At 40.7% G+C, this 22,579-nt stretch overlaps 1 protein-coding gene across 2 annotated transcripts; it reads right to left on the bottom strand.

The window, feature by feature from the left end:
* Positions 1 to 476: 476 nt before the first annotated feature.
* On the bottom strand, positions 477 to 18,686 carry LOC123991198 (alpha-amylase-like). 2 transcript variants are annotated; one of them, XM_046292520.1, is made up of 11 exons: positions 18,070 to 18,682; positions 15,831 to 16,028; positions 14,131 to 14,277; positions 4,205 to 4,411; positions 3,789 to 4,019; positions 2,904 to 3,037; positions 2,424 to 2,546; positions 2,247 to 2,346; positions 1,958 to 2,079; positions 1,477 to 1,602; positions 477 to 1,231 (listed from the first exon to the last, which is right to left on the bottom strand). In XM_046292520.1, exons 1-11 carry the CDS (start codon positions 18,073 to 18,075, stop codon positions 1,039 to 1,041), a joined length of 1,587 nt encoding a protein of 528 aa, XP_046148476.1. In that variant the 5' UTR covers positions 18,076 to 18,682; the 3' UTR covers positions 477 to 1,038. The 2 variants fall into 2 exon arrangements, with proteins under 2 accessions (XP_046148476.1, XP_046148477.1); XM_046292521.1 differs by lacking the exon at positions 14,131 to 14,277 and having other exon boundaries at positions 18,070 to 18,686.
* Between the last annotated feature and the right edge of the window lie 3,893 nt (positions 18,687 to 22,579).

The raw sequence follows: 22,579 nt of genomic DNA, 5'->3' as shown, positions 1-22,579 counted from the left end.
TGTCTCTGTATGATAAACAACTACAAAGTTGTTTATCAATGGGCAGCATTATTGAAAAGCACCTTCTGGCTGAAGCAAAAACAGATGACCATGGTGCTAATGCTTATCAGAGACATCCACTATAAATGATTCAAATGAATGACTTCATTTCAGTTTTAAATGCTACTCATTTGGACAACTTCATGAAACTTGCAGGGTTTAAAGCCATAAAATATGCATAGTAAAACCATCACTCGTTGGATAATGAATAAGCACACCTTGGAATTGACAGATTTGCTCCAGGAAAGTCTGGTTAAACTGATTACAAGAGTACTCTCTAGAGTTGGCTGGGTTCTCTTTACACACTATGTGAAGCCACATCAGCACTATTAGGAGGGGTTGTAAAACTGGTTGTCATCATTGTGCCATGGCCAGGTAGCTTTAGAAAAACTACATGACAGTTGTCAGTAAAAATAAAAACAGAACTTGATATATTTCCAACTGGACATTTAATTGTATTTGACAAATGAGAACACATACACATTCAGTATATAATGAATGTAAATGTATGTATATTAGCGCTACATATGAAGAGTTATGCAGAATCTATAGTGCATGATCACATCTGACATGAAATGAACATTTGATGTTTTTACACAGCTGCTGTTTGCATTTCACGACCCAAATTGATATGAGCCATAATAACACATGACATTTCTGTATCTCAGTACACCACTGTAGTATAATCTAGGCGGTTCGAGCCTTGAATACTGATTGGCTGACAGCCGTGGTATATCAGACCGTATACCACGGGTATGACAACATTGTATTTTTACTGCTCTAATTACATTGGTAACCAGTTTACAATAGCAATAAGGCATCTTGGGGGTTTGTGGTATACGGCCAATATACCACATGTTGGCCATATACTACACCCCTTCGTGCCTTATTTCTTAATCATCATCTTTCCAAACCTCGATAGAAAGACCACTTGAAATACAGTAATGATACACAAACTATAATATCACAGTGTGGTATAAAGTGCAGTGTTATTAGCTCCTACTCTAGCTTAGAGTGCGTGTGAATGGCTATGACAGGGTCCGGGTCAGAGGCGCTGATGGTGAAGTGTGCTCTCCCGTCCCCTCCAACGGTCACCTGTTTCCCCGAGCAACGCCCCCCTGACCTCTGACCGGAGATGACATCACAGTAGGTTCCTCTATGAAGGCCGGTGTACAGCGTCACATCCAGGGAACTGAATAATAGGATATAGCTCAAAGTGTTACAAACAAGTACTGTAGGATGACTACTAGGTTATGGAATTGATATCCTTACCCATTCAGAGATCATCTTATTAGTATTTGTCAATTCCGTCAAACAGTGCTTCTCTTCCGATCAAAAATGGACCATCAAAATGTCCTCTAACAAAATAATTAATGGCATTCATTTAAATATATGCTAATGTGTTATCTACAACTTCTTCCATAAGGTGAAACGTACCAGTTATCATTGTTGATAACTATGAAGCCTTGGTTGCCTCGTCCAAAAGCTATCTGGTTACCCCCATTGTCCCACCAGTTAGACAAGGGCTCTCCATCGACAACATTACGGAACATCACCATATTTCTACAAAGAGAGAGAGAGAGCAGTTCAGCAAAATAATAATCACCATCAAGCACACATACAAAATAACTGTACATTGACCAGGCCAAAATACTCACATTACTGGATGGACAACGCTTTGTTCGAAGGGGACCTACATTAAAACTTCCTATAACACTTTCATAAGATGCTTATGTCAACCTCCACACTTTTGAGACGCTTACACACTTTTTAAAGAATGCTTTACACATTGCTTACGAACGTGTTATGAAGTCCTTGTTAAAGTACCCTTCAAATAAAGTGTTACCCTTTACAGTAGGTCAACACAATACTATTCAACATGATTGACTGACTGAGATCTGGAGGTGTAAACTGTCACCTGATTGTGGGCCATCTGTGTTCACACACCCAGCCCTCCCCACAGCTGCCGTCTGGCTGTATGGGGACAGGCTTGGTGGAGCCGTCAGGGAAGCTGGGAGGACCTATCCAATCATTCTGGTCCTGACAGACAGACAGGCAGCAAGACGAACAGCCCAACCGTGAGGCGAGCGGTCACATTGACCATAGTCATACACAATGTGAGAGGTTTAAGATCTAAAGTGTTGCGGTTTAACAGTTTAAGTCACCAGAACCTTTCTTTATATAGTTTTAGACTGTCAAAAGCATACCTTCCCATCCACAACATGTTGATCCCACCGGTAGCTTGACATCACTCTCGTAACTCCATAGGGATGGGCCAGCATGAAAGCCACGGCCATTTTATACATTCTGAGGATATATGATAGAAATAATTTGTCTATACTTATACAACATCTATAATCAGATTCTACAGTATTTGTCCCAACCTGGGCTCCCAGAAGGTGAGGATGGAGGCCCCTCCTGCACCGTGCCCTCTCTGGTTGTCATGGTTATCCACAAACACCAATGCCTCGCCTGAGGGCAGCAGATCCCAGCTCTCACCACACGTCCTGAAACAACAGACTAGGAGCTAATTTTCACCTCAGAATAGTCTGAATTCTCACAGTATCACAAGCTGGTAATCATCAGTGATGTTTTGTTCTCTCCATCAGAAAACCAGGGTTACGTAGTAACCTAGACAATATACTTTAGTCATTAATGCTGAGGGTTCAACATATATTTGAGAATTTGCTGATATACAATCTGCCATATTTATATACTTAGACCATGGCAATATGTTGTAATGTGTTTCCCCCCCAAATGGTACCATATTCCATTCATAATACACTAGATTTGACCAGCAGGGAACGAACATAGGGCACTATATAGCGAATATGGTGCCATTTAGGAGGCATGCTAGATCATACTTGAGGTCAGAGAGTTTCCCTTGGTTCCACTTGCGGATGACAGAACCCAGCATAGTACCATACTTGAACTCTGTGACAAGGCCCAGTCCAGAGTATTCTGTCGCTTTTATCGGCTCGCCACCGAGGTCGATAACCTTGAAGAGAAAATGGAATGTGTTGCTGTTGGATATGTAGTGTTTTTGCTAAATCCCACAAAGTAAACATGGTGCCCCCAGTAGACCTACAGCTTCAGTGTCGGAAGCTGATCGATAAATTCCTAAATCTGCAGCATTAAATGTTTAATTGACACTTACAGGAAACGCATGACAAAAAGTATGTATGTATGTATATGTATATATATATATATAAAATATTTGCTAGATTAGCCTGCATGTTGGACAAATCACAGTACATAAAACATATTGGAAGCAATCAAAATTGATCCCATTCAGGCCAAAACAACAGAATACATAGCCTACTTAAATACATAATACAAGTACAACTGTAACGGCTGTCGTCGGTGGAGGAAGGTGAGGACCAAAGCGCAGCGTGGTAAATGTTCATCTTAATTCATGAAAAAACTGAACACTGAATAACAAACAACAAAGAAACAACCGAAACAGTTCTGACTGGTGCAGACACACAAAGACTGAAAACAACCACCCACAAAACACAATGGAAAACAGGCTGCCTAAATATGGTTCTCAATCAGGAACAACAATTGACAGCTGCCTCTGATTGAGAACCATACCAGGCCACACACAGAAATAGAAAATCATAGACAAACTAACATAGACAACCCACCCAACTCACGCCCTGACCAAACTAAAACAAAAGACAAAACAAAGGAACTAAGGACAGAACGTGACAACAATAAGTCAACATATGGACATTTCTCATTCCCACCTCTTGGTAAATGAGTGGTCTGGATCCCTGTGTGAACCAGGTGGTGTTGAGGTTGTGAAGTCTGCTGTAGATGTTCTTCAGGTCCTCAGGCCACATGTGTTTACCTGCGTCCACCCTGAAACCTGCTATACCCATATCCACCAGTCTGTTCATGTAGTCCACTATCCTCTCCCTCACATGCTCCTTGTCCTGCGCCAGATCCAGAAGACCTAGCAGACGACAGTTACGCACCTGGTGGGTTGAAATGCCAAAGCAATACAGTGTATGATCTCTGGGTTTATATTACATCACATTATTTTTTTTTAAAGAGGTTTGCAGAGAGAGAGAGAGAGAGAGAGAGAACACAATACGTCTCCATCAGTGTCTAGTGGTATTTACAAGGAGTTATGCTTCTTATTTTCTCTCTGAAATAATACCTGATAGATGTCCTGGTAAGTCTCAATATTTCTGCTGCTGGTGGTGCATTTGTCATCGTTGAAGTGGGAAGCGGAGTAGGGCACAGATGGGAACTCCCTCTCGCTGGCATTGAAGTATGAGCCACAGGTCGAACGGTGTCTGCCCTCCCCCTCGCCCGCGCCAGACATACACATGTGATTAATGACCACGTCTGCATAGATCTTCACCTGCAGAGGGAGATGTGTTCATAACTACACGAATACTGACGCACAAATGTTTTTCACTATTCAAACGGATATCACATCCATTCATGGCTGTGGTTCATGCTATTTTAATGGACCTACAATGAGAGACCTAAAGGCATTTAGTACAGTGCAGCCGTGCTCCCACCTGCAAGTGTTCACATCCACATGCATACCTGAAATTCACACCAGAACTTTATATTTAAATATGATTCATATCTTATACAGTGCCTTCAGTATTCCACACCCAATGACGTAATCCACATTTTCTTGTGTTAGTCTGTATTCAAAATGGATTAAATATACTGAACAAAAATAGAAACATGTAAAGTGTCGGTCCCATGTTTCATGAGCTGAAATAAGATTGCAGAAATGTTCCATATGCACAAAATGCACAAATTTGGTTTAGATTCCTTTTAGTGAGAATTTCTCATTTTCCAAGATAATCCATCCACCTGACAAGTGTGGCATATCAAGAAGCTGATAAAACAGCATGATCACTATAACAGATGCACCTTCTGCCACACAACACAATCCCACAGACATCTTGCGTTTTGAGGGAGCGTACAATTGGTTGACTGCAGGAAAGGAAAAATGTTGACTGCAGGAATGTCCACCAGAGCTGTTGCCAGATAATGTATTGTTAATTTCTCTACCATAAGCCACCTCCGATGTTGCTTTAGAGAATTTGGCAGTACGCTCAACCGGCCTCACAAACGCAGACTACATGCAACCAAGCCAGCCTAGGACCTCCACATCCAGCTTCTTCACCTGCGGGATCATCTGAGACCAGCTGATGAAACTGTGGGTTTGCACAACCGAAGAATTTCGACACATAAATACTCAGCATACTCGTCATCCTCACCAGGGTCTTGACCTGACTGCAGTTCTGCTTCGTAATCAACGTCAGTGCCACTGGCATGCTGGATGAATTCCGGTTTCAACTGTACCGGGCAGATGGCAGACAGTGTGTATGGCGTTGTGTGGGCGAGCGGTGTGCTGATGTCAACGTTGTGAACAGAGTGCCCCATGGTGGCGGTGGGGTTATGATATGCGCCTTACCGATTGTGGTTGTTGTGGATGGCTGTTCATAAATGTAAATGTGTATTTAAACCCAGTAATGGTTGAATTCAAGAAATGTAAAATGCCTATAAATCATTGTTTTTGAAACCAGTGGATAGCCGTTGAAAAAATGTGCTCTTGCAACAGCTGCAGATATGCGGATCCCAGACTACAAAATAAAAGTAGGGCTTTTATTACGCAATCTAATTCATGCTGATTAAACAAATACATCCATAGACGTAATGGACACATGCTCAAACTCACACTTTTGATATACTTAAAAAGGGGCCATCTGTAGTTGCTGCATCCATTTTTGGAATGATAAATTATATATATACACAGTACCAGTCAAAAGTTTGGACATACCTACTCATACCAGGGTTTTTCTTTATTTGTACTATTTTGTACATTGTGAACAATAGCGAAGACATCTAAACACATTCAAATATATTTTATATTTGAGATTCTGCAAAGTAGCCATCCTTTGCTTTGATGACAGCTTTGCACACTCTTGGCATTCTCTCAATCTAGCGTCATGAGGTAGTCACCTAGAATGCATTTCAATAAACAGGTGTGCCTTGATAAAAGTCCATTTGTGAAATTTCTTTAATTCTTAATGCGTTTGAGCTAATCAGTTGTGTTGTGACAAGGTAGAGGTGGTATACAGAAGATATCCCTATTTGGTAAAAGACCAAGTCCATATTAGGGCAAGAACAGCTAAAATAAGCAAAGCGAAATGACAGTCCATCATTACTTGAAGACATGAAGGTCAGTCAATCCGGTGCAGTCGCAAAAACCATCAAGCACTACGATGAAACTGGCTCTCATGAGGACCGCCACAGGAAAGGAAGAGCCAGACTTACCTCTGCTGCAGAGGATAAGTTCATTAGAGTTAACTGCACCTCTGATTGCAGCCCAAATAAATTCTTCAGAGAGTTCAAGTAACAGACTCATCTCAACATCAACTGTTCAGAGGAGACTTGGTTCCAACCACCGTGTCTTTGTGAGACCGAGAATAGGTGAACAAATGATCTCTGCATGTGTGGTTCCAACCGTGAAGCATGGAGGTAGTGGTGTGATGGTGCTTTGCTGGTGACACTGCCAGTGATTTATTTAGAACTCAAGGCACTCTTAACCAGCATGGCTACCACAGCATTCTAACCGCCATCCCATTTGGTTTGCGCTTAGTGGGACTATCATTTGGCTACTTTGAAGAATCTAAAATATATTTTGATTTGTTTAACACTTTTTTGGTTACTACATGATTCCAAATGTGCTATTTCATAGTTTTGATGTCTTCACTATTATTCTACAATGTAGAATATAGCACAAATAAAGAAAAATCCTTGAATGAGTAGGTGTGTCCAAACTTTTGAATGGTACTGTATATATATATATATATATATAAAAAACACATGTTTGTATATTGCACAAATATATATATATATTACACGTTTGTAAACATTGTAAATGTAAACAAACCATGTATAGCCTCATAACTTGGTTATGAGGGCAGCAGGGTAGCCCTCATAACAGCAGGGTAGGACTAGTAACCGGAAGATTAGCAGGCAGCAGGGTAGCCCAGCAGGGTAGGACTAGTAACCGGAAGATTGCGAGTTCAAACCACCGAGCTGACAAGGTACAAGGTACAATCTGTCGTTCTGCCCCTGAACAGGCAGTTAACCCACTGTCATTGAAAATAAGAATGTGTTCTTAACTGACTTGCCTGGTTAAATAAAGGTAAAATAAAAAAATAAAAACCATAATTTTGATATAATGGAAGGTCAGTCCTTGCATCCATAGCTCTGTCTATTCATCTGAGAGTGGTTACATTTCTCCAGGCCCATTCCTCAGCGTTTTACCAAAACAGAGGCGGGTCGACCGTTTTGTTAATGCTTCATCTGTAAATGTGCCCTTTAAATAGGTGCATTATCAAGATATCAAAGTATCACCAACAAAAAGGTAAACAATAAGCCTATAGCAAATGCAGTATATGGCATTAATTTTTAACATGTAAATAGCCCTTTGCAGTTGTGCTCAAAGCATGCCATTCCATGAGCACAACAATTATTTTTCAACTCAAATCGATGAGCCCAATCAGTCCTCCATAACGACAAAATCATAAACAGAGTAAGCCTGGCTAATAAGTCCTTCGCTCTGGGGTTATGCTCAGGTAAAACAATTTGGCTAATGTATACTTCCATATTTCCAAGTCCTATTTTTGAAGATCAAGGGGTACAACATTTATTGGAATGACTGGAATTCTGAAAGACTTTGGTTTTTAAGATATAATTGAATCGTATTATTATATGAAGTACAAAGCGATGGGTTAGAAGAAGCCTACATAACCAACCCATAAAGTAAAATGTAACATCCATTTATGGCCAACTATGTAAACTTTAACATGAATCTATCCTGCAATAGATGTTGTTTAATTGGTGACATACATTTTTGTCTTCTTCTTGTCTTCTTGCCTCTTAAGGGGAAAGTAATCTAAAAGTTACTGAATGTAATCAGATTACATTAATGAGTTTGGGTAATCCAAAGGTTACATTACTGATTCTAATTGTGGACAGGTAACTAGTAACTAACAGATTACATTTAGAAAGTAACCCACCCAACCCTGGATATGGGCAGGCATAAGCTAGGGACAAAGAACACAATTGTGTTTTATCGATGGCAATTTGAATGCACAGAGATAACGTGATGAGATCCTGAGGTCCAATGTCGTGCCATTCATTCAACGCCGTCACCTAATTTTTCACCATGTCACAAGGATTTGTACACAATTCCTGGAAGCTAAAAATGTCCCAGTTCTTCCATGGTCTTCATACTCACCAGAAATGTCACCCGTTTTGGAGGCTTTGGATTTACCTGTATTCCAGTTCCTGCCAATATCCAGCAACTTCGCACGGCCATTGGAGAGGATCGGGACAACATTCCACAGGCCACAATCAACAGCCTGATCAACTCTATGCGAAAGGAGATGTGTCACGCTGCATGAGACAAATGGTGGTCACACCTGATACTAACTGGTTTTCTGGTATCTGTTGCCAACAGATGCATATCAGTATTCCCAGTCATGTGAAATCTATAGATTAGGGCCTAATGAATATATTATATATATTATTATTTCCTTTAATATATTATTTCCTTTTATGAACTGTAACTCAATAAAATCATTGAAATTGTTGCATTTGCATTCTCACCCAGCAACACAGAATACCCCATAATGACGGAGTGAAAACATGTTTTAGACATTTTTGCAAATGTTTGGAAAAATGAATATACATAAATAGCTGATTTACATAAGTATTCACACCCCCGGAGTCTATACATGTTTAAATAACCTTTGGCAGCGATTATAGCTGTCAGTCTTTCTGGGTAAGTCTGGGTAAATCATTTCCACACAATTTTTTCAAATTATTCAAGCACTGTCAAGTTGGTTGTTGATCATTGCTAGGCAGTCATTTCCAAGTCTTGCCATATATTTTCAAGCCGATTTCAATCAAAACTGTAACTATACAACTCAGGAAAAATTAATGACGTTTTAGTAAGCAACTCCAGTGTATTTAGTTGAAGTTGGAAGTTTACATACACTTAGGTTGGAGTCATTAAAACTCGTTTTTCAACCACTCCACAAATTTCTTGTTAACCAACTATAGTTTCAAGTTGGCAAGTAGGCAAGTTGGTTAGGACATGACACAAGTAATTTCTTCAACAATTGTTTACAGACAGAATATTTCACTTATAATTCACTGTATCACAATTCCAGTGGGACCGAAGTTGACTGTGCCTTTAAACAGCTTGGAAAATTCTAGAAAATGATGTCATGGCTTTAGAAGCTTCTGATAGGCTAATTGACAACATTTGAGTCAATTGGATGTATTTCAAGGCCTACCTTCAAACTCGGTGCATCTTTGCTTGACATCATGGGAAAATTAAAAGAAATCAGCCAAGACTTCAGAAAAAAAAATTGTAGACCTCCACAAGTCTGGTTCATCCAATTTCCAAATGCCTAAAGATACCATGTTCATCTGTACAAACAATAGTAAGCCAGTTTAAACACCATGGGACCACGCAGCCGTCATACCACTCAGGAAGGAGACACGTTCTGCCTCCTAGGGATGAACGTACTTAGGTGCGAAAAGTACATAAAAACGAGTCCTATATCGACATAACCTGAAACGCTGATTAGCAAGGAAGAAGCCAATGCTCCAAAACCACCATTAAAAAAAGCCAGACTGCGGTTTTTGCAGCTGCACATCGTACTTTTTGGAGAAATGTCCTCTGGTCTGATGAAACAAAAATAGAACTGTTTGGACATAATGACCTTTATTATGTTTGGCGGAAAAAGGGAGAGGCTTGCAAGCTGAAGAACACCATCCCAATTGTGAAGCACCCCCTCATGTCGAGGGGGTGCTTTGCTGCAGGGGGGACTGGTGCACTTCACAAAGTAGATGGCATCATGAGGTAGGAAAACTATGTGGATATATTGAAGCAACATCTCAAGACATCAGTCAGGAAGTTAAAGCTTGGTTGCAAATGGGTCTTCCAAATGGACAATGACCCCAAGCATACTTCCAAAGTTGTGGCAAAATGGCTTAAAGACAACAAAGTCAAAGTATTGGGGTGGCCATCACAAAGCCCTGGCCTCAATCCTATAGAAAATGTGTGTGCAGAACTGGAGGCCAACACACCAGACTCAGTTACACCAGCTCTGTCAGGAGGAATGGGCCAAAATTCACCCAACGTATTGTGGGAAGCTTGTGGAAGGCTACCGAAATGTTTGACCCAAGTTAAACAATTTAAAGGCAATGGTACCAAATACTAATTGTGTGTATGTAAAGTTCTGACCCACTGGTAATGTAATGAAATAAATAAAAGCTGAAATAAATCACTCTCTCTACTATTACTCTAACATTTCACATTCTTAAAATAAAGTGGTGATCCTAACTGACCTAAGACATGGCATTTTTACTAGGATTAAATGTCAGGAATTGTGAAAAACTGAGTTTAAATGTATTTGGCTAAGGTGTATGTAAACTTCTGACTTCAACTGTATACGGCCTTGTGTTTAAGGTTATTGTCCCGCTGAAAGGTGAATTTGTCTTCTAGTGTCTGTTGAAAGCACACAAAACCAGGTTTTCCTCTAGGATTTTGCCTGTTCTTAGCTCTATTCGGTTTCTTTTTATCCGAAAAAAACCTCCCTATTCCTTGCTAATGAAGAGCATACACATAAAATGATGCAGCCCCAACCAAACTTGAAAATATGAAGAATGGTACTCAGTGATGTGTTGGATTTGCCCCAAACATAACTCTTTGTATTGAGGATAAAGTTGATTTCTTTGTCACATTTTTTGCTGTTTTACTTTAGTGCCTTTTGCAAAAAAGATTGAAGTTTTGGATTTTTTAAATTCTGTACAGGCTTCCTTTGTATCACTCCTTCATTTAGTTAGTATTGTGGAGTAACTATAATTTTGTTGATCCATCCTCAGTTCTCTCTTATCACAACCTCTTGAAGCTAGAGGGCACAATTTTTTTTTTTGGAAAAATAACGTTCCCAAAGTAAACGGCCTATTTCTCAGGACCAGATGCTAGAATATGCATATAATTGACAGCTTAGGATAGAAAACACTCTAAAGTTTCCAAAACTGTAAAAATATTGTCTGTGAGTATAACATAACTGATATTGCAGGGTCTACAGTCAATCACGGACTACAAGAAGAAATCCAGCCCAGTCACGGACCAGGATGTCTTGCTCCCAGGCAGACTAAATAACTTTTTTGCCCGCTTTGAGGACAATACAGTGCCACTGACACGGCCTGCAACAAAAACATGCGGACTCTCCTTCACTGCAGCCGAGGTGAGTAAGACATTTAAACGTGTTAACCCTCGCAAGGCTGCAGGCCCAGACAGCATCCCCAGCCGCGCCCTCAGAGCATGCGCAGACCAGCTGGCTGGTGTGTTTACGGACATATTCAATCAATCCCTATACCAGTCTGCTGTTCCCACATGCTTCAAGAGGGCCACCATTGTTCCTGTTCCCAAGAAAGCTAAGGTAACTGAGCTAAACGACTACCGCCCCGTAGCACTCAATTCCGTCATCATGAAGTGCTTTGAGAGACTAGTCAAATACCATGTCACCTCCACCCTACCTGACACCCTAGACCCACTCCAATTTGCTTACCGCCCAAATAGGTCCACAGACGATGCAATCTCAACCACACTGCACACTGCCCTAACCCATCTGGACAAGAGGAATACCTATGTGAGAATGCTGTTCATCGACTACAGCTCGGCATTCAACACCATAGTACCCTCCAAGCTCGTCATCAAGCTGGAGACCCTGGGTCTCTACCCTCACCCTGTGCAACTGGGTACTGGCCACCCCCCAGGTGGTGAGGGTAGGCAACAACATCTCCACCCCACTGATCCTCAACACTGGGGCCCCACAAGGGGGCGTTCTGAGCACTCTCCTGTACTCCCTGTTCACCCACGACTGCGTAGCCACGCACGCCTCCAACTCAATCATCAAGTTTGCGGACGACACAAAAGTGGTAGGCTTGATTACCAACAACGACGACGAGACGGCCTACAGGGAGGAGGTGAGGGCCCTCGGAGTGTGGTGTCAGGAAAATAACCTCACAATCAACGTCAACAAAACTAAGGAGATGATTGTGGACTTCAGGAAACAGCAGAGGGAACACCCTCCAATCCACATCGATGGAACAGTAGTGGAGAGGGTAGTAAGTTTTAAGTTCCTCGTACAGACAGCATCGTGAAGAAGGCGCAGCAGCGCCTCTTCAACCTCAGGAGGCTGAAGAAATTTGGCTTGTCACCAAAAGCACTCACAAACTTCTACAGATGCACATCCTGGCGGGCTGTATCACCGCCTGGTACGCAACTGCTCCGCCCACAACTGTAAGGCTCTCCAGAGGGTAATGAGGTCTACACAACGCATCACCGGGGGCAAACTACCTGCCCTCCAGGACACCTACACCACCTGATTTCACAGGAAGGCCATAAAGATCATCAAGGACATCAACCACCCGAGCCACTGCCTGTTCACCCCGCTATCATCCAGAAGGCGAGGTCAGTACAGGTGCATCAAATCTGGGACCGAGATACTGAAAAACAGCTTCTATCTCAAGGCCATCAGACTGTTAAACAGCCACCACTAACATTGAGTGGCTGCTGCCAACACACTGACATTGACACTGACTCAACTCCAGCCACTTTAATAATGGGAATTGATGGAAATGATGTAAATATATCACTAGCCACTTTAAACAATGCTACCTTATATAATGTTACTTACCCTACATTATTCATCTCATATGCATACGTATATACTGTACTCTATATCATCGACTGCATCCTTATGTAATACATGTATCACTAGCCACTTTAACTATGCCACTTTGTTTACATACTCATCTCATATGTATATACTGTACTCGATACCATCTACTGTATCTTGCCTATGCTGCTCTGTACCATCACTCATTCATATATCCTTATGTACATATTCTTTATCGCCTTACACTGTGTATAAGACAGTAGTTTTGGAATTGTTAGTTAAATTACTTGTTGGTTATTACTGCATTGTCGGAACTAGAAGCACAAGCATTTTGCTACACTCGCATTAACATCTGCTAACCATGTGTATGTGACAAATAAAATTTGATTTGATTTGAAAGCCTGAGAAAAATCCAATCAGGAAGTGACTATTATTTTGAAACCTCTGTGTTCCTATGCATCCCTATTGACCATTGAAAGGGATACCAACCAGATTCCTTTTTCTGTGGCTCCCCTAAGGTGTCTACAGCCTTTAGACGTAGTTTCAGGCCTTTATTTTGAAGAATGAGCGTAAACGTCCACATTGCGTAAGTGGTCAGTTGTTGGCTCTCAGTGTGATTTTTGCGCAAAACAGAGAGGAAGCTATTTTTCCTTCCGGTCCTAGTGAAAAGCCAACTGTCCCGGTTGATATATTATCGAATAGATATTTGAAAAACACCTTGAGGATTGATTATAAAAAACATTTGACATGTTTCTGTTGATATTATTTGCAACTTACTTTACTTGTTAAGCAAATTTTTAGGCTTGCCTTAACAAATGGGTTGAATACTTATTGACTAATTTCTGCTTTTTATTTTTAACTAATTTGTAAAAGAAAATCTAAAAACAATCCAATTTTGACATTATGGGGTATTGTGTGTAGGTTAGTGACACAAAATCTCAATATAATCCATTTTAAATTCAGGCTGTAACACAACAAAATGTGGAAAAAGTCAGAGGGTGTGAATACTACATGTTGTGTCTTAATTTAAGGCTCTCGTTCACACTATTCAAATATATTTACACAATGAGGTCAAAACGCATGCAGTATCTGTAGGCAGTCCTGTTCCTTCCTTAACAATTAAAACAGAAATTTGGTACATCCCTCTCGTACAAATGAGTTAAATTATGTCTCCTCAAGCAATAACCCATTATGCAATAACCCATTGCATAACCAATGAGATGATAACAAATGAGATGAAAAATGATTGAGCCAAGACATCTTTCTCAAAATGTATATAACCATGTCCATTTTTCCTTCTATAAACGAATTCAAAGGAATCCTGTTCCATCATCATTACCCCGACATTGTTGCACCTGCAGACCATGTCTCGGAGCTCCTGTTGGGTTCCAGAGCGGGAACAGAGGTTGTAGCTGACTGGCTGGTACCTCTCCCACCACGGTCTCCATGGTTTAGTCACCACCACGTTCTCACTGGGAGGGGAGATCTAGTACAAGACATTTCTATGAAGAATATAGTCTGTAAAATGTATCACTTATCAGTCAGTTTCTATGAGGAATACCTACTGTGCATGTGCATCAGTGGAGGCTAGTGAGAGGAGCTATTGGGAGGCGGGCTCACTAATGGCTGGAATGGAATAAATGGAACGGAGTCAAACGTGGTTTCCATGTTTGATGTGTTCGATACTGTTCCATTTATTCCATTCCAGTGGTGGAGGCAACTGAAGGGAGGACGGCTTATCATAATGTTTGGAATGGAGTTAATGGAATGGTACCAAACACAAGTGGTTGATGCTATTCCATTGACTCCATTCCAGCCATTATTATGAGCAGTCCTCCCCTCAGCAGCCTCCATTGAAGTGCATCTATACTGTATGTACATATTATCTATATTATCAGTAGTGTTAACAGTAGAGGCTGGGTCATCAGATCTTATACCTAAATGGTGTAATAGACTTTAACCTCTTGAACCTATGGGGGCGCTGTGTCGTTATTGGATAAAAAGATGTGCCCGTTTTAAGCGCAATATTTTGTCACGAAAAGATGCTCGACTATGCATGGAATTGACAGCCTTGGAAAGACAACTCTGACGTCTCCAAAACTGCAAAGATATTATCTGTGCGTGCCCCAGAACTAATGCAACAGGCGAAACCAAGATGAAGTTTCATACAGGAAATGCCCCAGATTCTGAAGGCGCTGTGTTCCAATGTCTCCTTATATGGCTGTGAATGCGCCAGGAATGAGCCTGCGCTCTCTGTCTATTCCCCGAGGTGTCTGCAGCATTGTGACGTGTTTGTAGGCATATCATTGGAAGATTGACCATAAGAGACTACATTTACCTGGTGTCCCGCCCGGTGTCCTGTGTGCGTAATCTGTATGTCCATGCGCGTTCCATTTCTTCAGAATTGAAAGTAAACTGCCACGATGGATTTTATCGTTGATAGATATGTGAAAAACACCTTGAGGATTGATTCTAAACATCGTTTGCCATGTTTCTGTCGATATTATGGAGTTAATTTTGAAAAAAAGTTGACTTTTTTTCCCCCTTAACCAAACGTGATGGACTAAACGGAGCGATTAGTCGACACAAATAATATTTTTTGTAAAAATGGAACATTTGCTATCTAACAGAGTCTCCTCATTGAAAACATCTGAAGTTCTTCAAAGGTAAATGATTTTATTTGAATGCTTTTATGGTTTTTGTGGAAAATGTTGCATGCTAACGCTAAATGGTACGTTAGCCATCAATACTGTTACACAAATGCTTGTTTTGCAATGGTTGAGAAGCATATTTTGAAAATCTGAGATGACAGTGTTGTTAACAAAAGGCTAAGCTTGAGAGCAAATAGATTCATTTAATTTCATTTGCGATTTTCATGAATAGTTAACGTTGCGTTATGGTAATGAGCTTGAGGCTGTAGTCACGATACCGGATCCAGGATGGCTCGATGCAAGAAGTTAAAAGTAGAAGCGGTCTTCCAACAGAAATACAATGTGATTTGACTGTACTGTTGCCTGGTAGAAAAACACATGAGCCTACCTGCACTCCATCAAATCCATTGGGTCCCAGATATCGCTCACACTCTTCAGCTATGTCATTCCAGCGCCACTCAAACAGGTGGACTATGGTTGACCTGCCCTGCTGGATGTGATGCTTTGTGTGACTTTTAGACAGGTACTGGGAGAGGCCTACTCCAAGACCCAGAGCCAACAGGCAGCCACATAGTTTAGCTTTTACCTGGTGGAAGCAAAGATACAAGTGAATGATTAATTGATTACAATACCTAGGTTTCCATCCAACTGGCGAAAGAGATTTTCATGTGAATATTCTAAAATCTGTATAAAAACGATATGCAAATGTTCCCTCCAGAGGTGTGTTCACCAACACTGACTTGTTGTGTATAAAAGGCCGTGAGTGATAATGCAGTATACATTTAAAAAAAAACTTTTGGTCCTGGGTGGCGCAGTGGTCAAAAGCACTGCACCGCACAACCCGGCTGTGACCGGGAGCCCCATTGGTCTGCAAACAATTGGCCCAGTACCGTCCGGGGTGTACCGTCCGGGGTAGTGAATGGTTTGACCGGTGGGGGTTTTGTTTGCTCATCATGCTCTAGTGACTCCTTGTGACAGGGCCGGCGCCTACAAGCTGACTCCGGTCGTCAGTTGAACTGTGTTTCCTCTGACACATTGGTTTGGCTGACATCCTGATCAAGCGAGCAGTGTGATAAGAAGTAGGCGACCAGGTGGGTCATGTTTCGACAGACACATGGCTCGACGTTCACCTCTCCCGAGCCCATTGAGGAGTTGCAGAGATGAGCCAAGGTATCAAATTCAGGGAGAAAACAGGTTAAAAAAAACATGTTAGTACGGGTACGATGACCACATGGGAATACCAGGTGCAGTAAGAGAGCATTTTTATTTTATTATAATAATTACAAAAAAAATTATAATAAATAAATAAATACATGCACACTTTTGTGGTTAAGTTCCCATGTATGCAATAAAAAAATCTAAGTTAAATTGAGTTCCATCACATTTTCAACTCTACCAATGGTTTTGTCACAAAAACTGATATGGACAAAAAGGCTGGCAGATAGCGATATTAAGTTGTCTTATCTTACTGTGCAAAGGGAATGCATGCATATGAGCTATACACTAGTTTCCCCTGTGGACCGGTTTGTACATAAACCATTCTCTATTCAGGCTGCAAAGATGACGATTACCTCCTTAACTCGATTTAATGGCGAGAAGATAAAAATATATTTAAAAAAAGGGAAATATGCATACATTCTTTATAAAGCACCATTTTCCATCACCATGCTATGGCTAATGCTTCCCTAGTTCAGCCAGGGGTAAACAACAGACTTCAGCAACCTGATTGACTGAACGTAATATCCGGGACTAGGCATTTTCCACATGCTGGTGGAAAATGTTGTATCACCAAGTAGTCATATTTTCAGTATTTTTCCGCCTTTTCATTCAATAGAATTTAGGAGGAAATATATGTCTTTGGGGCCTGAATGAAGACTGTTTATTCACGAACCGATCCACAGCGGATAAAAGTGTATAGCCATCTGCATGCATTCACTTGGACAATCAAATTAAATGACTCAATATCGCCATCAGCCGGCTAGATAAACGCCAGATCACTTCTATTTATTATTGGTAGCCAAGCACCGATGTCACCAGCATAATTCAAATAGCCCACCCTCGACAATTTAGTGGAAATGTGCATGAAGCTCATCGCCGTGCACCTAACCACCATACATTAAGTCACGAAATAAGTTATAAAGTATTCCATCTGTCTATAAACGCTGCATGTTTTTCCAAGTAGTAACATGAAACATCGCGTGATGGTTTTTATATGAACAAATCCGCACAAAAGCGTTGCCACCGCAATGTCGCATAATCCATTTCAGCGACAAAAAAAGATCCCACCTTATCTTGCAAGTATTACGTTTAGTCAAAATAGGGGCATTTTACAGACAAAGTTACTGCAGCCATAAGGCCTGTAGTGAAACGTCAACGTGAGATAAGGAAACCCCACGAACACGATATAAGTCCTACAACCAATTACATGGGAATGATTGAACAAATGTGTCAATGCAATAGAAAAGATCAAATCAAGAAAAAAAACATTCATTTGCAAAGGATACTAGTTTGTCTGTTCACAATTTCTGGCAGTGATAAAGGCCTGTCACACCAGATATTTCTAACTAGTGTGATAGTATCTCATTCAATACCACATCTGCAGTAGCCTATAGTTCTAAATGGCTCACCTTCATGTTTGCTCATCAGATCCATGCAGTCCAGTTGCAAGCTGCTTCTCAGACAACACAGCCAGTCTGTGCAGCATTTGATGGGGTTTGTTTATAACAGGCCCTTAAAGCAGGGAGCTGTTCCTCTTCTGAAGCCCACAGATCAGGCACCCTCGTTGGGCAGGGCAGTAACCAAGATACCCAGGTCAGTATCTCTACCAGTAGTTGCAAGTCATGCAAACGCTACCATACATTGCGAATACCATATATAGGTGCTTAAGATATGAATGGGTGACTGATTATCTTCATGAAACGAGGCATGGAACACAGAGGTAAAGACAGTTTCAGGTGGGATATTCGCCTGTAGTTTTCCTCACGTCCATCAACAGCAGTTAGGGACCTTCAACATAGTGACAAATTACATTTTTTAAATTTCAATAGCTTTTTAACCATTACTCCAAACACTTTCAAAACTGGTTGTAGCTAACCCGATGGCATAGACGCACATTGCACACCCTTTAGTTTGTCCATTTTCAATCTCACAAGAATTTAAAATATTTTTTCAAAATGTAGAATTTCAATAGCTCCTTGGTCATGTAACCTAGTGACTTCAAACAAGGTTCAGAATGTTCACTGTCTACCCTTCCATAGTGCACACCCTTTAGTTTGTCCACTTTTATCTCACATGGTTTTACACCAAAAAAAAGTACAATTTCAATAGCTCCTTGGTCATGTGACCTGGTGACTTTAAACAAGGTTCAGAATGTCCACTCAGTGGGCCTACACATTGCACACCCTTTAGTTTGTCCATTTTCATCTCACGTGGTTTTACATGAATTTTTCAACATTTAGAATTTCAATAGCTCCTTGGTCATGTGACCTAATGACTGCCCTTCTATATTGCACACTCTTGTTTGTGTACTGTAAAATCATACAGTGTAACGTACATTTTTCATAGTTTCAAATTTGCAATAGCTCCTTGGTCATGTCAATTACACACCTAAGAAGCATGCAGTGGATATACACCCATATTGCATAATCTCTAGTCATGTATCTTCTATATTGTTGTACATTATTATTAGTTTGACAATTAGGGGGTTCAGTCCAGTGTTGTGTTTGCCCTTTTCTTTAATATTTATCTACAATAATTGGTAGTTCTAAGTACGTATTTTCCCTATAAAAAAAAAAATCCACAGTATTTAACAATAGGAGAGAGACAGATAATATCTCATTTCGTCATTAATATCAACCATAAAGGAAAAGGGCAAAGTACGAGAGTCATGCTATTAATTGTCCAAAGCAGGGATGGAGAGTGAGCTGGTGAGGTAGGCCGCAGTGGGTTTGCTGGTCAATACATATACTGAACATGTAACCACAGTAATGGTGGCCAGTAAATCAATTAATACAGATAAAATATTGACAAATTAAACATTGTAGACCTTTAATCTTTTCCAACATGTCAACAGACACTTAACTTCAAATAAGTATGAAACATTTCACAGTGTTAACTTTCTCTTTATCCCTGGTTAATGTACATTTCAGAGCCTCTTCAGGGTGGATGGGGTATAGCATACATTTTCAGCAACAACCGACTGCACTTCCAGTTTGTGTTCTTTACTCTGTTGAGTTCTTTTGTCTTCATTCCTAGGCACAGCACATGGAACCACCGTTGGCATGCCAAACATTCAATCAAAACAAAACAAAGTGTAACACGTTGTAAATAATATCAAATATCAATGCAGTATGACAAATTAGCCATCCATTGTGTTATATCATCAATTGTCTTACATGCCGTCACTGTTGTCAAAAGATTATGAACATGTTAAATAAAGTTACTAACCCAGTCAGTCTTTGGGCCACATCCAGGTTCTTTATCAGTGGCACACATGAAGAAGTTGTTGGCTTTGTTGAACTCTGAAATCATAGGCATGATGTGAACATATGGCTGTCCCACACAACTACATAAAAATAAAGAATTTACATTAACTTTGAATTAAATGTCATTACCAGACATTTTTAGTAAATCCTCAGCCATTTCTGTTCACAGTTGCTCCATGTGTTTTTGAAGGTTCCATATCAATTTGGTAGGGGATGTTGGGGAAGTTCAGAGCAATAGAGTTTTTGACCTCATTGTCACATAACAGCTAACCATTCATTATTGAAAATATAACTATCAAACCTGCATTACAAAGACCACACAGCTGAAGGTGTCCTGCTGCATGGTGGGAGTTATTTCCCCTCCATTACACTTTATGTCCGCCCAGTCGTCTTTTCCATGGCAGGATCTTCTCATTTTGAAGTATTCTCTTGTTTATGTAAAAATAATGGAATTATGATTAGTTATAGGCAAATTAATACACAAGCCAAATTTGTATGCTGTTTTCCATATCACTATAATCTAGTAGTAATGTATTAGTAGAGGTCATTTCCTGTATGCCCCATTCCACACACAGCCTAAATTATAGGCACTGAACCATTTACAGGACAATAAAAGTAGCATATAGGATCCAACCCTATCACAGAGTGAATAAATGTACAGTCGTGGCCAAAAGTTTTGAAAATGACACAAATATTAATTTTCACATAGTCTGCTGGCTCAGTTTGTATGATGGCAATTTGCATATACTCCAGAATGTTATGAAGAGTAATCAGATGAATTGCAATTAATTGCAAAGTCCCTCTTTGCCATGCAAATGAACTGAATCCCCAAAAACATTTCCTCTGCATTTCAGCCCTGCCACAAAAGGACCAGCTGACATCATGTCAGTGATTCTCTCGTTAACACAGATGTGAGTGTTGACGAGGACAAGGCTGGAGATCACTCTGCCATGCTGATTGAGTTCGAATAACAGACTGCAAGCTTTAAAAGGAGGATGGTGCTTGGAATTATTGTTCTTCCTCTGTCAATCATGGATACCTGCAATGAAACACGTGCCATCATCATTGCTTTGCACAAAAAGGACTTCACAGGCAAGGATATTGCTGCCAGTAAGATTGCACCTAAATCAACCATTTATCGGATCATCAAGAACTTCAAGGAGAGCGGTTCAATTGTTGTGAAGAAGGCTTCAGGGCGCCCAAGAAAGTCCAGCAAGCGCCAGGACCGTCTCCTAAAGTTGATTCAGCTGTGGGATAGGGGCACCACCAGTACAGAGCTTGCTCAGGAATGGTAGCAGGCAGGTGTGAGTGCATCTGCTCGCACAGTGAGGCAAAGACTTTTGGAGGATGGCTTGGTGTCAAGAAGGGCAGCAAAGAAGCCACTTCTCTCCAGGAAAAACATTAGGGACAGACTGATATTCTGCAAAAGGTACAGGGATTGGACTGCTGAAGACCGGGGTACTGTCATTTTCTCTGATGAATCCCCTTTCCGATTGTTTGGGTCATCCGGAAAAAAGCTTATCCGGAGAAGACAAGGTGAGCGCTACTATCAGTCCTGTGTCATGTCAACAGTAAAGCATCCTGAGACCATTCATGTGTGTGGTTGCTTCTCAGCCAAGGGAGTGGGCTCACTCATAATTTTGCCTAAGAACACAGCTATGAATAAAGAATGGACCAACATGTCCCCCCGAGAGCAACTTCCCCCAACCGTCCAGGAACAGTTTGGTGACGAACAATGTATTTTCCAGCATGATGGAGCACCTTGCCATAAGGCAAAAGTGATAACTAAGTGGCTCGGGGAACAAAACATCAATATTTTGGGTCCATGGCCAGGAAACTCCCCAGACCTTAATCCCATTGAGAATGTGTGGTCAATCCTCAAGAGGCTGGTGGACAAACAAAAACCCACAAATTCTGACAAACTCCAAGCATTGATTATGCAAGAATGGGCTGCCATCAATCAGGACATGGCCCAGAAGTTAATTGACAGCATGCCAGGGTGGATTGCAGAGGTCTTGAAAAAAGAAGGGTCAACACTGCAAATATTGACTCTTTGCATCAACTTCATGTAATTGTCAATAAAAGCCTTTGACACTTATGAATTGCTTGTAATTGTACTTCAGTAATATCTGCCAAAATATCTAAAGACACTGAAGCAGCAAATTTGTGGAAATTAATATTTGTGTCATTCTCAAAACGTTTGGCCACGACTGTAGAGCGTTTGTAGATTTTAAGAAAAAAATATTAAGTGACAGTTTCATCAGTACGTGCTTAAAGAAAGTCACATCACAAAGATCACAGATGACAGTGCCCACCAAATCTATGACAATAGAGAACAAATTGTAAGCACCAGTTGTTGAACATAATAGTTCTATTTACAATAGAAATGTATGATATATGCAGTTGAGGAATATTCCATGTACCAACACTACATGTAGGACGGACATAAGACATTCCCACATACAGTATTTTTTTATTTCACCTTTACTCAACCAGGTCGGCCAGTTGAGAACAAGCTCTCATTTACAACTGCGACCTGGCCAAGATAAAGCAAAGCAATGTGACACAAACAACAACACATAGTTACACATGGAGTAAACAAATGTACAGTCAATAACACAATACAAAAGTCTATGTACAGTGTGTGCAAATT

Source organism: Oncorhynchus gorbuscha, linkage group LG12, assembly GCF_021184085.1.
Source record: "Oncorhynchus gorbuscha isolate QuinsamMale2020 ecotype Even-year linkage group LG12, OgorEven_v1.0, whole genome shotgun sequence".
In the NCBI taxonomy this organism is placed as follows: Eukaryota; Metazoa; Chordata; class Actinopteri; order Salmoniformes; family Salmonidae; genus Oncorhynchus; species Oncorhynchus gorbuscha.
Note: the sequence above shows the minus strand (reverse complement) of the source record. Positions and strands in the feature narration are given on the sequence as shown.

Coding starts and splice junctions, on each gene's coding strand:
- LOC123991198 (XM_046292520.1), bottom strand. Junction 2,080..2,246: donor AACATGTTGTGGATGGGAAG/GTATGCTTTTGA, acceptor TCTGTCTGTCAG/GACCAGAATGATTGGATAGG. Junction 1,603..1,957: donor CACAGATGGCCCACAATCAG/GTGACAGTTTAC, acceptor CTCTCTTTGTAG/AAATATGGTGATGTTCCGTA.